Genomic DNA, 20,157 nt, shown 5'->3' on the forward strand with positions numbered 1-20,157 from the left:
ATTGCCTGGAACGCATCGTGGGGGAAATGCTGATTCCTTAATCTAGCGGGTCATGTGAATGCGGGTTATCACATGTCCCCTCTGGGCTTGTTTTGTACAAAACATTACTGTTAAGAGGTCCTTTCTCAATAACGTTATCATTGACATGGAATCACTGTTGTGTGTGGGTTTGATGTGTGTGCGTCAGTGTAATGACACAACGCAAAGGATCCACCCTATTTCAAGCAGTGTTCAGCACTTACACGGAGCTGAATAATATGTCAGAATCTAATATATATATATATATATATATATATATATATATATATATATATATATATATATATATATATATATTTTTTTTTTCAAGGGGTGAAATGTAACCTGGACATGGTGTTCAATTAAAAGTCATAGTATCTAGCCAAAAATATACTTAATTTACAGTATAGACCTTATTCACAGCAGTGCCATCTTTGATTTTTGATAGGAATGAGGCTGTGAGGGATAGACGTACAGTCTCTTCAATGGGTTTTACTGCTGTTGAAAGTGTTTTTGGATCATTTCGCTGACAAAACATTGAAAAAACATATTTTCAAGAACATTCAGTAGAAAAAAAACTCCAGTCAACATGAGCTGTGAAAAATCAGATGTGATCTAGGAGTCTATCCCTCACAGCCTCGTTGTCTTTCCCATTAAAAATCAAAGATGGCGCTACTGTGAATAAGATCTATAATCGTTTTCTCATTTAATTGAACTTAAAGTAAACTTCTTAGCTTGAGACATGATATTTTCCCATTAACGTAACTCTCTGACCTTTTCTCTCCGACAGATACGAAGTGGAAAACTGATGATCACAAATACCAGGAAGACGGATGCAGGAAAATACGTTTGCGTGGGAACCAACATGATGGGCGAACGAGAGAGCGAGATAGCAGAGTTGACCGTTCTCGGTACGTATTGACCAATGTCACTTTTTCTGGTAACATTTAGCATATGCAATATTTTTTAATTTATGGATTTCGCCTTGTCAGATGGCTGATTCTCAAATGCTTGGGCATGTGATTTGCTTTCTTTCAGACACACATGTAAATGTAATCAGGTTCCCACACAAACCCTTTGTACATTTGGAAATGCATGCAGATGGATTCACTTAAACACACTCATTCACATCATATGAAGTGTTTGTTTATGAGCAGCGTAGAAGAGAATCCAGATGTTTAGAGTTTGTGTGCATAGCTGTAGGACGACTCAAGCATGTCATTGACCCTGTTAGGACACATGTACCAATAAACCTTATTCTGTTTGCTCATGAAAAAAACCAGCTCACACTTCACGCTTCACTCATGAACACACACGCATACTTACACAAAAATATACATTCATCTATCATCCACAATCTTGCCATATCGTTTTGCACTCTACAACATCAGAATTTTGTTCTGAGTGTGAAAAGGGTCCTGTGACCTTTTGACCTTTCCTCCTCAATCTTTGCATTATAGATACTGTATACTGGGGATGTTATACAGTATATACAGTTGTGCTCAAAAGTTTGCATAACCTGGCAGAAATTGTGAAATTTTGGCACTGATTTTGAAAATATGACTGATCATGCAAAAAAGTCTTATTTAAGGAAAGTGATCATATGAAGCCATTTATTATCACATAGTTGTTTGGCTCCTTTTTAAATCATAATGATAACAGAAATCACCCAAATGGCCCTGATCAAAAGTTGACATACCCTTGAATGTTTGGCCTTGTTACAGACATACAAGGTGACACACACAGGTTTAAATGGCTATTAAAGGTTAATTTCCCCACACCTGTGGCTTTTTAAATTGCAATTAGTGTCTGTGTATAAATAGTCAATGAGTTTGTTAGCTCTCACGTGGATGCACTGAGCAGGCTAGATACTGAGCCATGGGGAGCAGAAAAGAACTGTCAAAAGACCTGCGTAACAAGGTAATGGAACTTTATAAAGATGGAAAAGGATATAAAAAGATATCCAAAGCCTGAAAATGCCAGTCAGTACTGTTCAATCACTTATTAAGAAGTGGAAAATTTGGGGATCTCGTGATACCAAGCCAAGGTCAGGTAGACCAAGAAAGATTTCAGCCACAACTGCCAGAAGAATTGTTCGGGATACAAAGAAAAACCCACAGGTAACCTCAGGAGAAATACAGGCTGCTCTGGAAAAAGACGGCGTGGTTGTTTCAAGGAGCACAATACTTGTTGACCCCTCTCCAAACATAGCGCTTATGGTTGTGACCATAAAGCTCTATTTTGGTCTCGTCACTCCAAATTATAGTGTGCCAGAAGCTGTGAGGCGTGTCAAGGTGTTGTCAGGCATATTGTAACCGGGCTTTTTTGTGGCATTGGCTTCTTTCTGGCAACTCGACCATGCAGCTCATTTTTGTTCAAGTATCGTCATATTGTGCTCCTTGAAACAACCACGCCGTCTTTTTCCAGAGCAGCCTGTATTTCTCCTGAAGGTTACCTGTGGGTTTTTCTTTGTATCCCGTACAATTCTTCTGGCAGTTGTGGCTGAAATCTTTCTTGGTCTACCTGACCTTGGCTTGGTATCAAGAGATCCCTGAATTTTCCACTTCTTAATAAGTGATTGAACAGTACTGACTGTAGGTTATTTGTAGGTGGTTTGGAATCCAATTAAAACATGATTTTTCTTAATGCGTCTCAGTCTGAACGGTCACATCGGATTTCATGTGTTTTTTTGTTTTTTTTTATCATTTGCTGTGCATGACGTCAGGTATTGCGACAAGAAAAAATACTGTGCTCCGAACGGCATAATTAATGCCTTCACAGGGCACTTTGAATTTAATACACGCAGTAGGATCGTTACAAACAAAATTTTCAATAAAAATTACATGAAAAGTGAGTTCAGCCTGTTTTATTACACATTTCAGCCCTACAAAACTCTCACAGTGGAAGGTAAAGTCTTTAGTCAACAGGGCATAGAGATCATCACTTCTGAATGAAACACACCCATATGTCATTCATATGTTACAGGGCACGCAAAGCACTGCAAACCACTTATAATAACACAGACATTGGCTGAACTTACCCAAAGAAATGTGCTAACGTACAGTAACCCATACCATTTGCGAGAAAACACAATGCAATAAAATATTGAATGTCACGTGAATACGGTACGCTTGAGCATTTTGAGTGTTTCATCACAGGACACGGGTCCTCGTCTCACTGGCCGATCTTTTTATGCTTTAATACGGGACACAAAGCCTTCAATATGGGATGTTTCGCTCTTTGCTAAAATGCAGGACCCCAAGATAAAAGGCATCCCGTATGGGCCAAAATACAGGAAGTTCCCACTAAAATGGGCAGCAACAACACTAGCAGCAACAAACATTGCATATGCCACCTCTTCCATTTTTAAGGCGTTGTCTGTGAAGAATGTTTATATTTGGATACTGCCCTCATGAAAAGCATAATCAATGGTAAAACATCCATCGCTAAAATCTCATGAATGGTGAATATATGCAAGTTTTCTGCGTTACCATGATGACTAATGTGGACGTGAAAGCAAAAGCGACTGCAGTCTGAACAGAAAAATATCTGATCTGGCCACATATAACTTGCAGTTTGAACAGTCACTAAAAAAAAAAAAAATCATTTGAGGAAAAATCAGATTTTTCATGCTGTGTGAATAAAGTCTTACAGCCTTTTATACAATATACAGAGTGTATATTTCAACAGGCTGTATATTGTATACAAAATGAAGACACCATCATTATCATTATCACTATTAAATGGCTTGATTGTTTTACACTCAAAGTTAGGCTGTAACCAATACCAGATCATGATTTATGGCTGTTACATAAGTTAAAGGCTATTGGCTATTTAAAATAATGGACAAGCTCATCGAAATGCCCCACACAGCTTTCTGTTTCAATTGAAATTATATCAACACTGAAAAGAAAGGGGCTGTAGCGATGTATTCTTACATCAATGAGTTAGATAAAATCAACGTTATATAATCTTCATAAACAGATCTAAGCGGAAGTTTGCTCTAGGATTTGCTGCATGCACTTTTTGGCTAAAACAACATCAGAGGTTGAGCTGAAAGAGAAATGAAAGATGGATTGTTTGTAAGAGGAAATCCACTTAATGTCCCTCATGTAGCTGTTATAAAAGAGAGAAAGAGAAATTGAGACTAAAAGAATAAACGTAGGTAAATATGGTGAGATGTGCAATTCTCTGTTAGACAAAAACTGCACGTTGGGTAAGTGCATAAGTAGCCAATCAGATTAGAGAAAGGCAATGGCCTAAAAATTTTATTTCATTTTATGTATTTCCCAATAACAAGGGCTGTCAATCGATAACATTTTAACTTATTGTAACTTAATAAATTGCATGATACACTGATTAATTTATCAAATGAATGGAATATAATTTCATAAATGAATATTTGCTGAGGGAAATCCCCCAAATGAAGGTAATTTTAATATATTATTATGGCAGACAAGTAAATTATTATGGCCTATTGTCTAGAGTAATTTATTTTGCAACTGAGTTTGTCTGTCTATCCAAGGAACCGTTCCATCTGCGTTGATTTTTTAAATTTTTTTTGGGTGGTTTCTTTGGTCATTGCATTTCATGCCATGAGCAGCTTTTTCTTAAGATAATTTTTAAGATGTCACCTCAATGTACTACATTAAGTATTCAACCCTACTAATAACCTTTGTGTTTTTTTATTGGTGTGTGTGTGTGCAGAGAGGCCCAGTTTCTTGCGAAAGCCAAGCAGTCAGTCTGTACTCGTGGATCAGAGCGCTGAGTTTAGGTGTGAAGCTCAAGGAGACCCCGTGCCCACCATTCGCTGGAGGAAAGAGGATGGAGAAATGCCTAAGGGACGGTATGTATACTGCATGTTTGTGTGCGGACAGTGAAACCTGAACATACCTGAGAAAAACAGCTTCATAAATGTACTAAATAATGTCTTAATGTCATTTAATAGCACTTTTAATGGTAGGGTAAGGATTGGGATTGTAGTTAGTGGTGCTTGCTAAGATAAACATCATTATACTTCAAGTCATGTGGCTTGTTACTTTTTTAAGTGATCAGACTTGACATTTTTACCTGGCTTACAATAAATTGGGTGACAAAATCCCTTACACTTGCTTGAAAGAGGCACTCAAGCCATATCTAGGGGCTAGAATATCATACTGTAATCACAATGATGCCTGTCAGGAGTAACTGAGACTCTTGATGAACCTCAGTTTGTGTATGGTTGTGTTGTCAGGCATGAGATCTGGGAGGATCATACTCTTAAACTGAAGAGACTGACATCAGGAGACGCTGGTACTTACACATGTCAGGCTGAAAACATGATGGGGAAGACGGAGGCCAGCGCCACCCTCACCATCCACGGTAAGAACGCACACACATTTTATCAACTCATCAGTGTTTTACATACTGATTTGCACTTGCCGACAATTATTTTTTTAATTGTTATTAATAGGTTATCTTAATAACTTAAGTTATCAATGCCTTTTGATAGGCAGAAATTTGTGTTTGTATTTTGGTCAGCTTCTTCATAGCTGTTCGACACACATTTGGTTGTTTGACAGGTTGTCATGTTATTTCATCTGATTTGATTCTTTATTTTGAATATCCATTTCCATTTTTTCTTAAAATACAGTTTTATTAAACTTCTGTTTTTGTTGACACAATTTATCTCAGATTTGTAATGAAATGTTCTTCAAAATATGGTATATTGATAATATACGTTATATTAATAATTAATAATATAAATTTTGCCTTCAAAATGCATATAGTTCCTCTTTTAAGGACAGAAAACAAAATAAAATTTGTCAAAATTAAAAAAATATATTGATTTGAACACAACATATACAGTATATATATATATATACTATTATTATTGGTATAACCATAAATAAATAAACATATATACACTACCAGTCAAAAGTTTTGAAACACTCATTCTTTATTATATTTTTTTTCTTTTCTTCACATTTTAGAATAATAGTAAAGTCATCAAAACTATGGAATAAAATAAATGGAACTATGAGAATTATTTTGTGACTAAACAAAATCCAAAATAAATCAAAACTGTGTTAAATTTTAGCATTTTCAAAGTAGTCACCCTTTGCCTAGAATTTGCAGACATGTACTCTTGACATTTTCTCAACCAACTTCTTGAGGTATCACCCTGGGATGCTTTTTAAACAGTATTGAAGGAGTTCCCATCTATGTTGGGCACTTATTGGCTGCTTTTCTTTATTATTTGGTCCATGTCAATTTCAAAAACAGGATGAGTGGGGTCCAGAGTGATTTTTCCATCATTTTTCCTCACTCTGGAAGTGTACAGTTCTTGAAGGGAGGGCAGGGGACAACCAATAATCCTCTCGGCAGTCCGAACTGTCCTCTGTAGTCTTCTGGTGTCTGATTTCGTAGCTGAACCAAACCAGACAGTTATTGAAGTGCAGAGGACAGTTAATTTGTATGACATTAAGTTGTATGACTTTATATATATATATATATATATATATATATATATAAGAATTGTATATATATAAGAATGAGTAGATGTGTCCAACGTTTTGACTGGTTGTGTACATGAAAATATTTTTACATATTTATTTATGTAATATTTGATATTTATAATAGCTATTTTTTTAAAATAATATAATTGTTATAATTTATGCTGGTAGCCAAGCGTTCATTGCGACGTCGCTTTTTGATCCTTCGATGTCAGCTCTTCCTATCATTGTTAAGCAGAATTCACCAAGCGTTGGATTGTTCACCCACTAATAGTGAACGTGAGCTGGGTTTAGACCGTCGTGAGACAGGTTAGTTTTACCCTACTGATGATGTGTTGTTGCAATAGTAATCCTGCTCAGTACGAGAGGAACCGCAGGTTCAGACATTTGGTGCATGTGTTTGGCTGAGGAGCCACTGGTGCGAACCTTCCATTTGTGGGATGCCTCTAAGTCAGAATCCCCCCTAAACGTAACATACCGCAGCGCCGCGGGACTCCGATTCACCCGGGATAGCCAGCCCGTGAGGGCCCGGCGAGGAGAGCCGTTCGAGATGGGGCAGGGGCACGGCCGGCCGGATGAGTGCCACCCCTCTCCCATTATGCGCAGCACGTCTGTGAAGAACCTGATACTAAATGACTTGTAGAGGAGTCTGAGATATATATATATATATATATATATATATATATATATATATATATATATATATATATATATATAAAACATTTTAGTATATAATTACACAACAAGTCAAAACTTTGAACACATCTACTCATTCTTTATTATTTTTCACATTTTAAAATAATAGTAAATTCTACAAAACTATGAAACAGCACAGAAGGAAATCCAACTTATCTATTACAAACGGAAAAAAAGGCAATAATCACAATTTAGATTTTTCTGCAAAACTAATTGAAGAAAACTTAAATTACTCAAGTCAATTCAGACCATTCTTTTTTTTTTTTTGCCTTCTCAACTTTTTCTTTGAGTTGTATTTCACACTCTCTGAGCTCAAGTCTTTAGAGAACAATGTCTACATTGTGTCCTGACACCCTTGAGTAGTTTTCCCCATCTCCTCTCTCCTTCTCAACTGTTTTTACTGCATATAGATATTGCTGAATTATTGTTGTGCATGTATGTTTGCCAGGCCTGTAACTTTGGATCCAGACTTATAAACACGTCTACTTCAATAATCCTTGTATTTAGTGAAAAGATTTTAACTGAACATGCTTTTGGCACAGATTTGTGCTTCGAATACCAAAGGAATGATATCAAACATTTTAGCTTTGAGAAATAACACTTTTTCAGAACGTATTTTGTCTCATTAGTGTTTTAGGGAACAACACACACACAAGGGCTTTGTTTCAAAACTTAGTGAGCTGTCTATCTAGACAGCATTTTTGGGCATCATAGGCACATTTGATTTGATATAGCATATATATCACAAATTTAAATGAACATCTATGCAAAAAAGGGTGAGAGAATGGTGACAAAATGTTCGCTTTCAGGTGAACTATCCCTTTAAGGCCCAGAAATGCTGTCTAGGTAGGAGTCAGACTAGATTTTAAGACACAGCCATGCACACACGCATATACTGTACACACACATTCTCTCATGTTAGTATTTTAGAATAAGAGTCAGTTCTCTCTTAAAAAGCCATGAAAAGATAATGCTGGCTGCAAACGAGGCTTCTCAGATGGTGATTTAGTCATTAGTATTGATGTATTTGAGGAGAGTGCTAGAATGCGCAGCGAGTCCCAGGAGTAGCTGTGCTAATGGGCCATGGAAACCAACTAGAGTGGGAGCTGCAACTGTAGCCAAGAGAGAAAACTGCTCCAAGCGTGTTCCCTGTACCCAGCTGCTCAGGATTCTATAATTTTCCTCCTTTTCTCTCAGTCACTCTTTGTGACTCTGTGTCATTATGTGAAAGACAACATGAAATAAAAATTGACACTGTTAACGTTCTTTAACATTGCCCCTGGTCTCAGTGCACAATTTTCAAAAAATTATGAAGAAAAAGTTTTCAATCAAAATGTAATAACTTTCACCACCTCTGAAACAACATTTCTGCTGACGTAGGAATAGTTCACCTAAAATGACATTTCTGTAATAATTGTTTCACCCTCATGTGGTTCCAATATATGACTTTCTTTCTTCTGTGGAACACATAAGGAGATGTTTTAATGAATATCACATGCTGTCTTTTAAATATAATGACAGTGGAAAAAATGTGACTAAAGAAAATACGAATCATTGCACGTTTCCATCCAACACATCATGGCATTACCTTGAGGGAGCCCGCCTTGTCTTGATGGAGCAGCTGAATTACCTCCTAGCTTAGGGGAGAGTTTTATTTGCAAGATTAAAGCAATTGTACCTTGTTTTATTAAATGCTGCCAGGAGACGCCACAGAATAATTGTAATATGTGATATAATGAGGGCTGAAATGGATGCGATGACCACACGCCGCCAGCCTCCGCATACCTGGGAGTGCCTACGCTGAAAACTGTTCTGGCGGACTCACTTTAAAGACCAGCTGTGGGTTAAAAACTTCCGAATGCCAAGGGCTATTGGCTATTGAAAGGTCGGACCTTTCGTTCTCATCATGCTATCGCACACTCATAACACATGCACGAATGGTCAAAACATGCCATCGTTTTGCGAATAAACTGGTTCCATCACCTTAATGCGCATTTTAACTAATGTGAAACTCTAGAAAATCCTCCTCCTCCTTGCTCATTAAATTTGATGCAAATTTTGAGAGTTTATTCGCATATCAAGCATTCCCATTCAGGATTTCTTATGCGCATTTTCAAAATGCGCATAAAAATTGTCGGATGGAAACCCAGCTTGTGTAAAAATGTTTCTTGCATTGTTTTTAGTGCCAAACGACATGAGGGTGATTAAATTATGACTGAATTTGTATTTTGGTTTAACTATTCCTTTAAGGTTTAACTAAGGGGTGAGGATCAAGTCAAGTCACATTGTATATAAAGTCAATATGACTATATTATCGTGTGAAACAGGTTATTTAATGAGAAAAAAATTTAGAGCGGGACTTGATTTTATCCATCGGATAAAATCCAGTAACGTAAACGGATCATGCAAAATAAGACTAGAAACGTGTAATGAGAAAGTAAACATTTCTAATATGAACATGATTTCATTTTATTTGAGACTTTCGCTCATTACTCATTTTTACTCATTAAAAGCAGCTGTAAAGTGTTTCTCAAATGTTTGAGAATACGTCTGTTTCTTTTAAACAGGCCAGACCCCAGGTCCCTTCGTCCACCTAATAAAATCTTTGTCCAGACTAAAGGAATAAAACCTCTATTCATGGGTCCTGCTCAATTCCACAGTTTAAGACTGTGACAGAATTGTTCAGAATTGTATATTTTAAGTGTTACCACCACATATTCCAGCCTACATGATATATTTACAACGTGTACTTGTGCACGCCACACCTTATGTTTGTTTTTATTTCCATATATATTTATATATATATATATATATATATATATATATATATATATATATATATATATCTCACTGCATTGGTTTTATTGAATGTGCATATCCTGCCATTTTTGCTTCATGTTTTATGTAGTTTATTTGCTCATCTGTCACATCTGTGTTTTAGCATTCTTCTATTTTTTTGTTCCTCTTTCAGTTGTGTCTGGTAAGTTGCAAATGTCACCTGTCACCATTTTTGCTGCATTGACAGCAACAGGAAGTTGTCAGAACCACCATTCATCCACCTTCCATCCTCCCACCAATCAACACGCTTGTCTGCGCTGTCACCGGCAACAGTGACAGCACAGCTGGCCTGGGTAAAACTAATGCTCACTCTTGAGCGTACAAGGTAACGTCACAAATTGCTTCATTTTATTGCTTTGTGCCTCACTTGCGTTGAAATTCTCACTTTTATTTATTATTTATTACAATCAAATAAATAAAGTGTGCTTCAATGAAGCATATCAAGTAAAAAATAAATAAATAAATAAATAAATAAATAAATATATATATATATAAGTTTTTTTCACTCTTGTTGGGGTCCTTTAACTCTTATACCCCCCTCCCTCCCCATTCAAAAACTAATGTCTCTGAACACATTACATCAATGTATGATTTGACACGTTTAATATTGGTTTAGTGTTACACTGAAGCTCTAGTGGAGTATGTGGCGCTCTCCATCGTATGATGGCCACACTTCCTGTCACATAATATCAACAAATTCATCTTTATCACAAGCTGAAAAGGCTCAGAGCCTTTATGGATGTGTTGTGTCATACAACAAGGGACCTTGTGATATCCGTGAGTCTGCCCTGAGACGGAGACTGTCATTAAGGTGCATGAAAAATCGGCAACACACACAACACCGGTGCCATTTCAGAGTGTCAGTACGGGACAGATGGCCCAAATTTATCACCCATCTCGATGTAAATTTTATTTCTTTGTGTCTTTGCGCATGCAAATGAAGCGAATGCGGGGGTCATGCTATTTTTTTATTCCGTGTACATCTGTTTTTATATTCCCTCCCTATCATTTAATACTATGACTTTTGCTTTTATCTCCTTCTGTTAATGTAATGATAAAGGCCTGAGATGATAGTCTTATTTACAGTAATGCACAACAATGGAAGTCTGTAGGGCAAGGTATTGGATCAGAATAAACTTTTAAATATACTTTCAAAATGATAGCAAAAACACTTAAATATTATATGCATGAGACTACTGTGGTAAAATCGCTTACTGACCTTACCTTAGCAAAGTTATATACGATTTTTCAAATCCTGTCATGAACATGTAATGGCAATAAACCTGGTTACTTTCACACAATATGAGGAAGGACAGTTAACATGGAGAAAATCCACCCCTAGTAAATGCGTTGATAATACATAACCAAAGTTATTCTGCTTTAAATGTAGTCCCATTCCTAAAAGGACAATATAGACAATTTAAAGCTGAAATGACATACATTTTTTGTCAGGAAAAGCATTGCATTTCTGCTTAAACCCTCCAGAATGTCTTGCTCCATAGACTTACATTATGGTTGCATTACTGCAAAAACAATTTTACTTGTTTTTACAAACTGAACGGTGGGTCAAACATTTTTTAAGTGATAATTGACATTTTGCCACTGATCCTGTTGCTAGAGCTTAAAGGAATAGTTCACCCAAATATGAAAATTCTGTCATCATTTACTCACCCTCATGTTGTTCCAAACCTGTGTGACTTGCTTTCTTCTGTGGAACACAAAAGGAAATGTTAAGCAGAATGGTAAGGACCAACAGCCTCAGTCACCTGCATCTGTTTTCCTTACAATGGAAGTGACAAATGGAAGTGAATGGTGACTAAGACTGTCATCCTCCCTAACATCTGCTTTTCTGTTCCTCGAGGTGGGTAAATGATGACAGAATTTCCATTTTGGCATGAAATACCCCTTTATATTGTTTTCAACCCAGAAAATTCCCTTTAAAATTATTTGCGGAAGGTTCAGTCAGTATAACAGTGACTGTTGTCACAGTATAGTCACAGAGCAAGCAATAATTGATGTTTATTTAACTCATTGTCCTGCAGTTCCTCCAGTGTTTGTGGTCAGACCCAGGAATCAGGTGGCCGGGATGGGACGCACCGTGACTTTTCAATGTGAAGCAACAGGAAGTCCTCAGCCTGCCATCTTTTGGCAGAAAGAAGGCAGTCAGGTAAGAAAGATGTGTTTCCTGAATACACTTTTATAGGAACATGTAATATGCATGGCACTGTGCCTCATTAAAGTCACTCAGATTTATGAAGGTGGTAGATTTATAATCCCATCTGCAAATGTACACACACACACACACACACACACACACACTTCTAGCAGGCTTTGTAACACACTACACAGTTGGTTTGATCCCAAAGAAGTATAATTTATCACGCAGTCTGTTTTGCAGGATTTCAGAGGCCAGTTTCCTTTCTTTCAAAGATTTATTTTTCTTTGTTTTCAAATTCCATCATAACTTGATAAGGATCCCGATGCAAATCAGGCTAAACAATCATTATAACTAGTGATAATAACCGGCTAAGGGGCTGTTCAGACAGAATGCGTTTTTGACTTAAAAAGCAAGATGCAGCACAAGAAATAGAACAGAATAAAGGTGTCTCAAAACACATTTTTAACAGTTGACATGTCATCTAAAAAACGCTGTGCTCCTGCATGAGTTGATAAAACACCGAGGTGCAGTGCAACGATCAAAGATGTCCGTCTAGCACATGTTTACATAGGAAAACGTCTTGGTTACTGGTGTAACCTCCGTTCCCTGATGGAGGGAACGAGACGTTGGTGTCGATGTAGTGACACTAGGGGTCACTCTTGGGAGCCCGAGACACCTCTGGTCTTTGATAACAGGCCAATGAAATTTGGCGAGTGGTATTTGCATGCCACTCCCCCGGACATACGGGTATAAAAGGAGCTGGTATGCAACCACTCATTCAGGTTTTACGCTGAGGAGCCGATATAAGGTCCGGCCATTTCAACGGGTAGTTCAGCGTTGTGGCAGGAGGGACCAACGTCTCGTTCCCTCCATCAGGGAACAGAGGTTACACCAGTAACCATGACATTCCCTATCTGTCACTCACTCGACGTTGGTATCGATGTAGTGACACTAGGGGTCCCTATACAAAACGCCACAAGGCTGAACGGTGTTACGTGAACTGGCGGTGTGAGGTGGGCAGACTTGCTGTGTGCCTCATAGCCAGCACACCAGGTCGACACGTAACCTCCCCCAACACAGCTATGAGTGTCGAACGGCCCTTTTTGGGGACAAGTCAACTACCCAAAGATAGAGACAGGCTTAACCCAGTCGTGGCCTCTTTTCCCCTTCTCTTTTTCCACTCCCTAGAAAAGAAGGGGGATTATCCGACTGGGTCGCCAGGTCTAGTCGGGGGGTGTTCCTCCCAAGGGGAAGACACCGCGGAGACCACACCTCGCCCCAAGGGGGGGGGGGTATTTTTAAGTGGAAAAATACATCACATGGTCTTTCCAACCAAGTGGAGAGCCTTCAAGGTAGATCCTGCCCAATGGGGGAGGAGTTACTACAAACATGGAGACTGGGGCAGAGGGGCTCTGCCCAAGGAAGACGCAGTTTGCCAGCAGGGAAACAAACTAGCGGAAGATATAGATCACATGGGATTTAGCCTTACAGGGATCCACCACATGCGGAGCACCTACCCCAGAACAGGGCTCTTAGTTAGCGCGTGTACTGAGTCTCTCTGAAAACTCGAGTGTCACAGGGCTCGGAGGAAGTCAACCAGGGAACAAATTTATTTATTTTTTTGAGCACTACTGGGAATTAACGATGCACATCTTCAGCTCAAAAGGAGATGGAAGGCGCTATGTGCAAGCGATACACCCGGCCGGCTATCCCGGGCTTATCCGCTTGTGTTGCGTGCCACTACCTGGGACGAAACCGGTTCCACCCGGAGGTTGTAGAACCTTGCAAAGGTGTTGGGTGTTGCCTGTTAGAGAGGCACCTCTGGCCAGGGCCCAAGAAGCCGCTACACCACGGGTAGAATGGGCTCGTAGCCCTACCGAGGGCGGCATGTTTTGGGCGAGATATGCCATAGTTACGAGCCAGTGGGTGATCCTCTGCTTGGAGACAGTGCTTCCTTTCTGCTGTGCACCAATGCAGACAAAGAGCTGCTCAGAGACTCTAAAGCTCTGCGTGCGATCCAAATAGATTCGTAAAGCGTGCACCGGACACAGCAACGACAGGGCTGGGTCTGCCTCCTCCTGGGGCAGCGCTTGCAGGTTCACCACCTGGTCCCTAAAAGGAGTGGTGGGAACCTTGGGCACATAGCCCGGTCGGGGTCTCAGGATCACGTGAGAATAGCCCGGACCGAACTCCAGGCACGTTTCGCTGACAGAGAACACTTGCAGGTCACCTACCCTCTTGATGGAAGTGAGCGCAGTCAGGAGGGCAGTCTTCAGGGAGAGTGCCTTAAGCTCAGCTGACTGCAAAGGCTCAAAGGGGGCTCTCTGTAGACCCTGAAGAACTACAGAGAGATCCCATGAGGGAACGAGGGGCGGTCTGGAGGGATTCAGCCTCCTGGCGCCTCTTAGGAACCTGATGATCAGGTCGTGCTTCCCTAAGGACTTACCGTCAACTGCATCATGGTGTGCTGCTATGGCAGCAACGTACACCTTCAAGGTGGAAGGGGACAGCCTCCCTTCCAGCCTCTCCTGCAGGAAGGAAAGCACTGATCCGACTGCGCATCTCTGGGGGTCTTCACGTCGGGAAGAACACCACTTAGCGAATAGATGCCACTTAAAGGCATACAGGCGCCTCGTAGAGGGGGCCCTAGCCTGAGTGATCGTGTCTACCACTGCGGGTGGTAGGCCACTTAGGTATTCCGCATCCCGTCCAGGGACCAGACATGGAGATTCCAGAGCTCTGGGTTTGGGTGCCAGAGGGTGCCCCGTCCCTGAGAAAGAAGGTCCTTCCTCAGGGGAATTTGCCAGAGGGGGGCTGTCGTGAGGAGCGTGAGGTCCGAGAACCACATCTGGGTGGGCCAGTAGGGTGCTACCAGGACGACCTGCTCCTCATCCTCCCTGACCTTGCACAGGGTCTGTGCAAGTAGGCTCACTGGGGGAAACGCATATTTGCGAATGCCAGGGGGCCAGCTGTGTGCCAGTGTGTCTATGCCGAGGGGAGCCTTGGTGAGGGTGTACCAGAGCGGGCAGTGGGAGGATTCTTGGGAGGCAAGCAGGTCCACCTGTGCCCGACCGAATCGACTCCAAATCAGCTGGACCACCTGAGGGTGGAGTCTCCACTCTCCCCTGAGGGAAACCTGCCGTGACAGCGCGTCCGCTGTAGTGTTGAGGTTGCCCGGGATGTGAGTGGCTCGCAGCGACTTGAGGTGCTGCTGACTCCGGAGGAGGAGACGGCGGGCGAGTTGTGACATACAGCGGGAGCGCAGACCGCCTTGGCGGTTGACATATACTACCGCTGCCGTGCTGTCCGTCCGAACTAGCACGTGCTTGCCCTGGATCAACGGCCGGAACCTCCGCAGGGCGAGCAGAATTGCCAGTAACTCGAGGCAGTTGATGTGCTAACGCAGCCGCGGACCCGTCCAGAGGCCGGCGGCTGCGTGCCCGTTGCAAACAGCACCCCAGCCCATTTTGGAGGTGTCTGTCGTGACCACGACGCGCCTGGAGACCAGTTCTAGGGGAACACCTGCTCGTAGAAACGAGAGGTCGGTCCAAGGGCTGAAAAGACGATGACAGACCGACGTAATGGCCACGCGGTGTGTCCCATGGTGCCATGCCCGTCTCGGGACTCGAGTCTGGAGCCAGTGCTGAAGCGGCCTCATATGCATCAACCCGAGTGGGGTGGCCACTGCCGAGGATGCCATATGCCCCAGGAGCCTCTGAAAAAGTTTCAGTGGAATCGCTGTTTTCTGTCTGAACGCCTTCAAACAGGCCAGCACCGACTGGACACGCTCATTCGTAAGGCGTGCCGTCAAGGAGACTGAGTCCAACTCCAAACCGAGAAAAGAGATGCTCTGAACCGGGAGGAGCTTGCTCTTTTCCCAGTTGACCCGAAGCCCTAGTCGGCTGAGGTGCGAGAGCACCAGGTCCCTGTGTGCGCATAACACGTCTCGAGAGTGAGCTAAGATTAGCCAGTCGTCGAGATAGTTGAGAATGCGAATGCCCACCTCCCTTAACGGGGCAAGGGCAGCCTCTGCGATCTTCGTAAAGATGCGAGGAGACAGGGACAGGCCGAAAGGGAGGACTTTGTACTGATACACCTGACCCTCGAACACGAACAGCAGGAAGGGTCTGTGTCAAGGAAGGATCGAGACATGAAAGTACGCATCCTTCAGGTCTACCGCCGCGAACCAATCTTGATGCCGGACGCTCGCTAGAATGCGTCTTTGCGTCAGCATCTTGAACGGGAGTCTGTGTAAAGCCCGGTTCAGAACTCACAGGTCCAAGATTGGCCGCAACCCACCGCCTTTTTTCGGTACGATGAAGTAGGGGCTGTAAAACCCTTTCTTCATCTTGGCTGGAGGGACAGGTTCTATCATGCCCTTCCGTAGGAGGGTAGCGATCTCCGCGTCCAGGGTAACAGCGTTTTCGCCCTTGACCAAGGTGAAGTGAATACCGCTGAACCTGGGCGGGCACCTGGCGAACTGAATTGCGTAGCTGAGTCAGACGGTCCAGACCAACCACCGCGATGGATTGGGAAGCGCAAGCCATGCGTCCAAATTCCGTGTGAGGGGGATCAAGGGGACAACGTCGTCGGACGTACCGGCAGGTGGGGCCTCGCGGCGGGGCGGAGCGCGAGGTGCCATAGCACGTCGTGACCGTGCTGAGTCTAGGGACATTGAAGCACTTACCTGGCTCCTTGTGACCACACCCGGAACAGCCTGGGACGGGGGAGGAAGAGGCCTGTCCTCACGACCCATGGAGACTGTCACATCGGGGGTGGATTTGTGCCACAGCTGGGCACTCAGGGGCGGAAAGGGCACCGCTGGAGCACCAATCCTGCAAGAAAAAGCCCGTGGACGGTAGTCGTGGTGACGACCGTACACACCGGGTATGTGACCCAGGGAGGAAGGAAGCCGCTCTTTTGCTGAACTGTTGGGTACCGCAGCCACTTGGGCGTGCGGCGAAATCAAACAAAAAGTCAACAAAAGATTTCCCACCCGGCCCTCTATTGGGGGATGGAGTGGTCTTTCTACCAGCTCCACGTGAGTGGGTTCCCTCATCCCTGGGTTGCCCGTCTCAGGGGCGCTTCGAGGACCTCCTTGGGTTCTTCGGCACCGGCTGTGAGACGGGTGGCGTCGGCTTCCTGCGGTGGGCTCCACGCCGGGGCCAGGCTGGAGGGGCGGGCTGCGGCAGAGCCGGTGCAGTCACCGCAGGGGGACGCCCTTGGTGACGAGCAGACAGGGTGCGGGATCTTGAGCCACGCCGGGGCAGGATGTGCTGGATTGCTTCCGTCTGCTGCTTTACCGTCAAGAACTGCTGGGCAAAGAACTGCTGGACGGGAGCTTAGGGCGTCCACGCCAGGTGGCGGCGCTCTGTGGGCATAAGTGCACCGCGAGCGCCTTATCCACCGGGGGAATCGCCGTATAGCCCCTGGCCGCCCCGCCATCGAGGGTAGTGAGAGCGGGGGAACTGCAGAGTCGGGGTCGGGCAGTAAAAGGTGCCTCCCATGACTTCGTTAGTTCCTCATGCACCTCCGGGAAGAATGGCACTGGAGCGTGGCTCGGCTGTTTTGAGTGGCGCCGCGAGCCCAGAAACCAATCATCAAGCCGCGAGGGTTCAGGGGAGAGCGGAGGGTTCCACTCTAGCCCGACGCTCGCAGCCGCCCAGGAAAGCATGTCCATCATTTCGGCATCGGCCTGTAACTGGGCGACCGTCCCTGAAGGGGGAAGCCCAGCTGAGGCTTCTGCGTCCGACTGGACAAGCCCGCTCTCCGATGCTGCGGCCCCAAACAAGAAGCCAGACTCGCCGTGCGACGAGCTGGCGAACTCATCCGGAAGCCCGATTGGGGCAGACGAGCGTGCTGGGGAATGGGAGGTCCGTGGGGGGATACCCGGCGGAGGCGATCCCATTGAGGTCCCCAAATCACCCCCAGTGCTAGCCGCGCTGACCTCATACCCGTAGGTAGGAGGACCGAGGCGGGGAGCCGCTGGGGTGGCTTGCTTTCTTACGAAAGCAAGCCGCGACCGCAACGTTGCCATTGTCATGTTCTCGCAGTGAGAACATGAACCATTCATAAACGCTGCCTCCGTGTGGGTTGCGCCCAGACACGAAAGACAGCGATCATGACCATCCGAAGTTGAGAGAAAATGACCGCAACCAGGAATAACACACGATTGGAAAGGCATCTTTAGAAAGCCGTGTCTTTACAAAGACGTTCCGTGTGTGCGCTCTTTAAGAGAAATATACTCTTTTAGAGGGGAAAAACGCTCTTTCAGAAGATATACTCTCTAGTTTTTCTGCCGAAGCGCCCAGGGGCGTTCTCTGCAGTGCACCAGTGTAGAGGAGGGAGAAGCCGCTGAAATGCACCGTCAGATCCAACAGAGGTGAATGAACAGTGCTATTCAGCTCAGTGAGCATGACCGTTCGGCTCCGAAGACAAAATATGAATGAGTGGTTGCGTACCAGCTCCTTTTATACCCGTATGTCCGGGGGAGTGGCATGCAAATACCACTCGCCAATTTTCACTGGCCTTTTATCAAAGACCAGGGGTGTCTCGGGCTCCCAAGAGTGACCCCTAGTGTCACTACATCGACACCAACGTCGAGTGAGTGACAGATAGGGAACAATGGACAAAGTGTGCGGACAGACAAAAAAAAAAAAAAAAAAAAAAAGTATGTATATATATATATATATATATATATATATATATATATATATATATATATATATATATATATATATATATTGATGCGAATGGCTACTAACTGTGTTTTCTCTTTTTGCATGACTACTTGCTAATTAACCAACTTACTAAATAAAACAGTTTATTCATTTATATATTTTATTATGTGAGAAGGAAGAGTCCGCAGAGTGATGTAAGAGACATTAAACTACCATACCTATGTAAGGAACTTGTTGCCTGGGGAAACTGTCAATTATACAGTTTAGCGGTCATTATACACCATATTTTATACTGCTGAGATTGACCAATCAGAATCAAGAATTCCAGAGAGCCGTATAATAAATATTTATATTTTCCTCCTCCAGAACCTGCTGTTTTCCTCCCAGCCGCCACCGCCATCCAGTCGTTTCTCCGTTTCTCAGACAGGTGATCTGACCATCACGGCGGTGGAGCGTTCGGATGGAGGCTATTACAGCTGTCAGGCTCTGAACATCGCTGGAAGTGTTATCACAAAAGCCCTGCTGGAGGTTACAGATGGTGAGAACGTTTACTTGAAAAATATTATTACTGAGAGTTTACTTGAATAATTACTTGGAAAAAAAAACTTGAAAAAAATGTGTACTTAATTGAGAGATTGCTACATGATGCCATTTTTCTTTTTTTTTTTAAACTTTTATTATTACTATTATCCTCCTGAGACCTGAGCGTGACTTACGTGTACATTTTCCATTGAAATTTGTTTTGTTTCTTTAACTATTAATGCCTAATAAACTTGCAAGAAAAAAAAATATTATTATAAATATAAATATTTTTCCTAAAAATATGTGGACAGCAGGACTAAGTTGTGAAATGTAAAATAATACCAAGCTATAGAAAGTTGTGATAAATCGCTCAAAAAAATAATATTAAATAAATAAATAAATAAATGCATATCAGATGAAACTAGACACTCTAATCTTCTGACACAAACAGGTTTCAATGTAAAAACGTAATTAGGTTTCTTAACAGATGTAGTTTTGTTGGCGTTTCTCCCAAAGACAAACTCCGCTGTGATCGGTGCCATGTTGTTTTGTCACATGAAAAGTGAAGAAAAAAAAAAAAAAACATCCAAAGAGTCTTCTGAACTTAGATCAGTCATTTTAAATTAATTAAAATTTTGCGTTGTGTATAGCAAAACCAAAATACAATGTCCACGCATGTGTACACGGGGTCGCACAAGGTTAAATTGCACATTACATTAAAGGAATGTTTTCATTAGCATTAGTTTTTGCT

The 20,157-nt window shown here is 42.7% G+C and overlaps 1 protein-coding gene across 2 annotated transcripts in view; it reads left to right on the forward strand.

The window, feature by feature from the left end:
- The window catches only part of LOC127422473 (roundabout homolog 1-like), a 375,425-nt gene that overhangs the window by 304,645 nt on the left and 50,623 nt on the right, over positions 1-20,157 (forward strand). For both annotated transcript variants that reach the window (XM_051666005.1, XM_051666006.1), the window contains 5 exons: positions 809-929; positions 4,726-4,864; positions 5,252-5,379; positions 12,089-12,213; positions 19,251-19,422. In XM_051666005.1, the coding sequence (XP_051521965.1) occupies positions 809-929; positions 4,726-4,864; positions 5,252-5,379; positions 12,089-12,213; positions 19,251-19,422 (685 nt within the window). The remainder of the gene's footprint in view (positions 1-808; positions 930-4,725; positions 4,865-5,251; positions 5,380-12,088; positions 12,214-19,250; positions 19,423-20,157) is intronic.

Source organism: Myxocyprinus asiaticus, chromosome 31 (assembly GCF_019703515.2).
Source record: "Myxocyprinus asiaticus isolate MX2 ecotype Aquarium Trade chromosome 31, UBuf_Myxa_2, whole genome shotgun sequence".
Lineage (NCBI taxonomy): Eukaryota > Metazoa > Chordata > Actinopteri > Cypriniformes > Catostomidae > Myxocyprinus > Myxocyprinus asiaticus.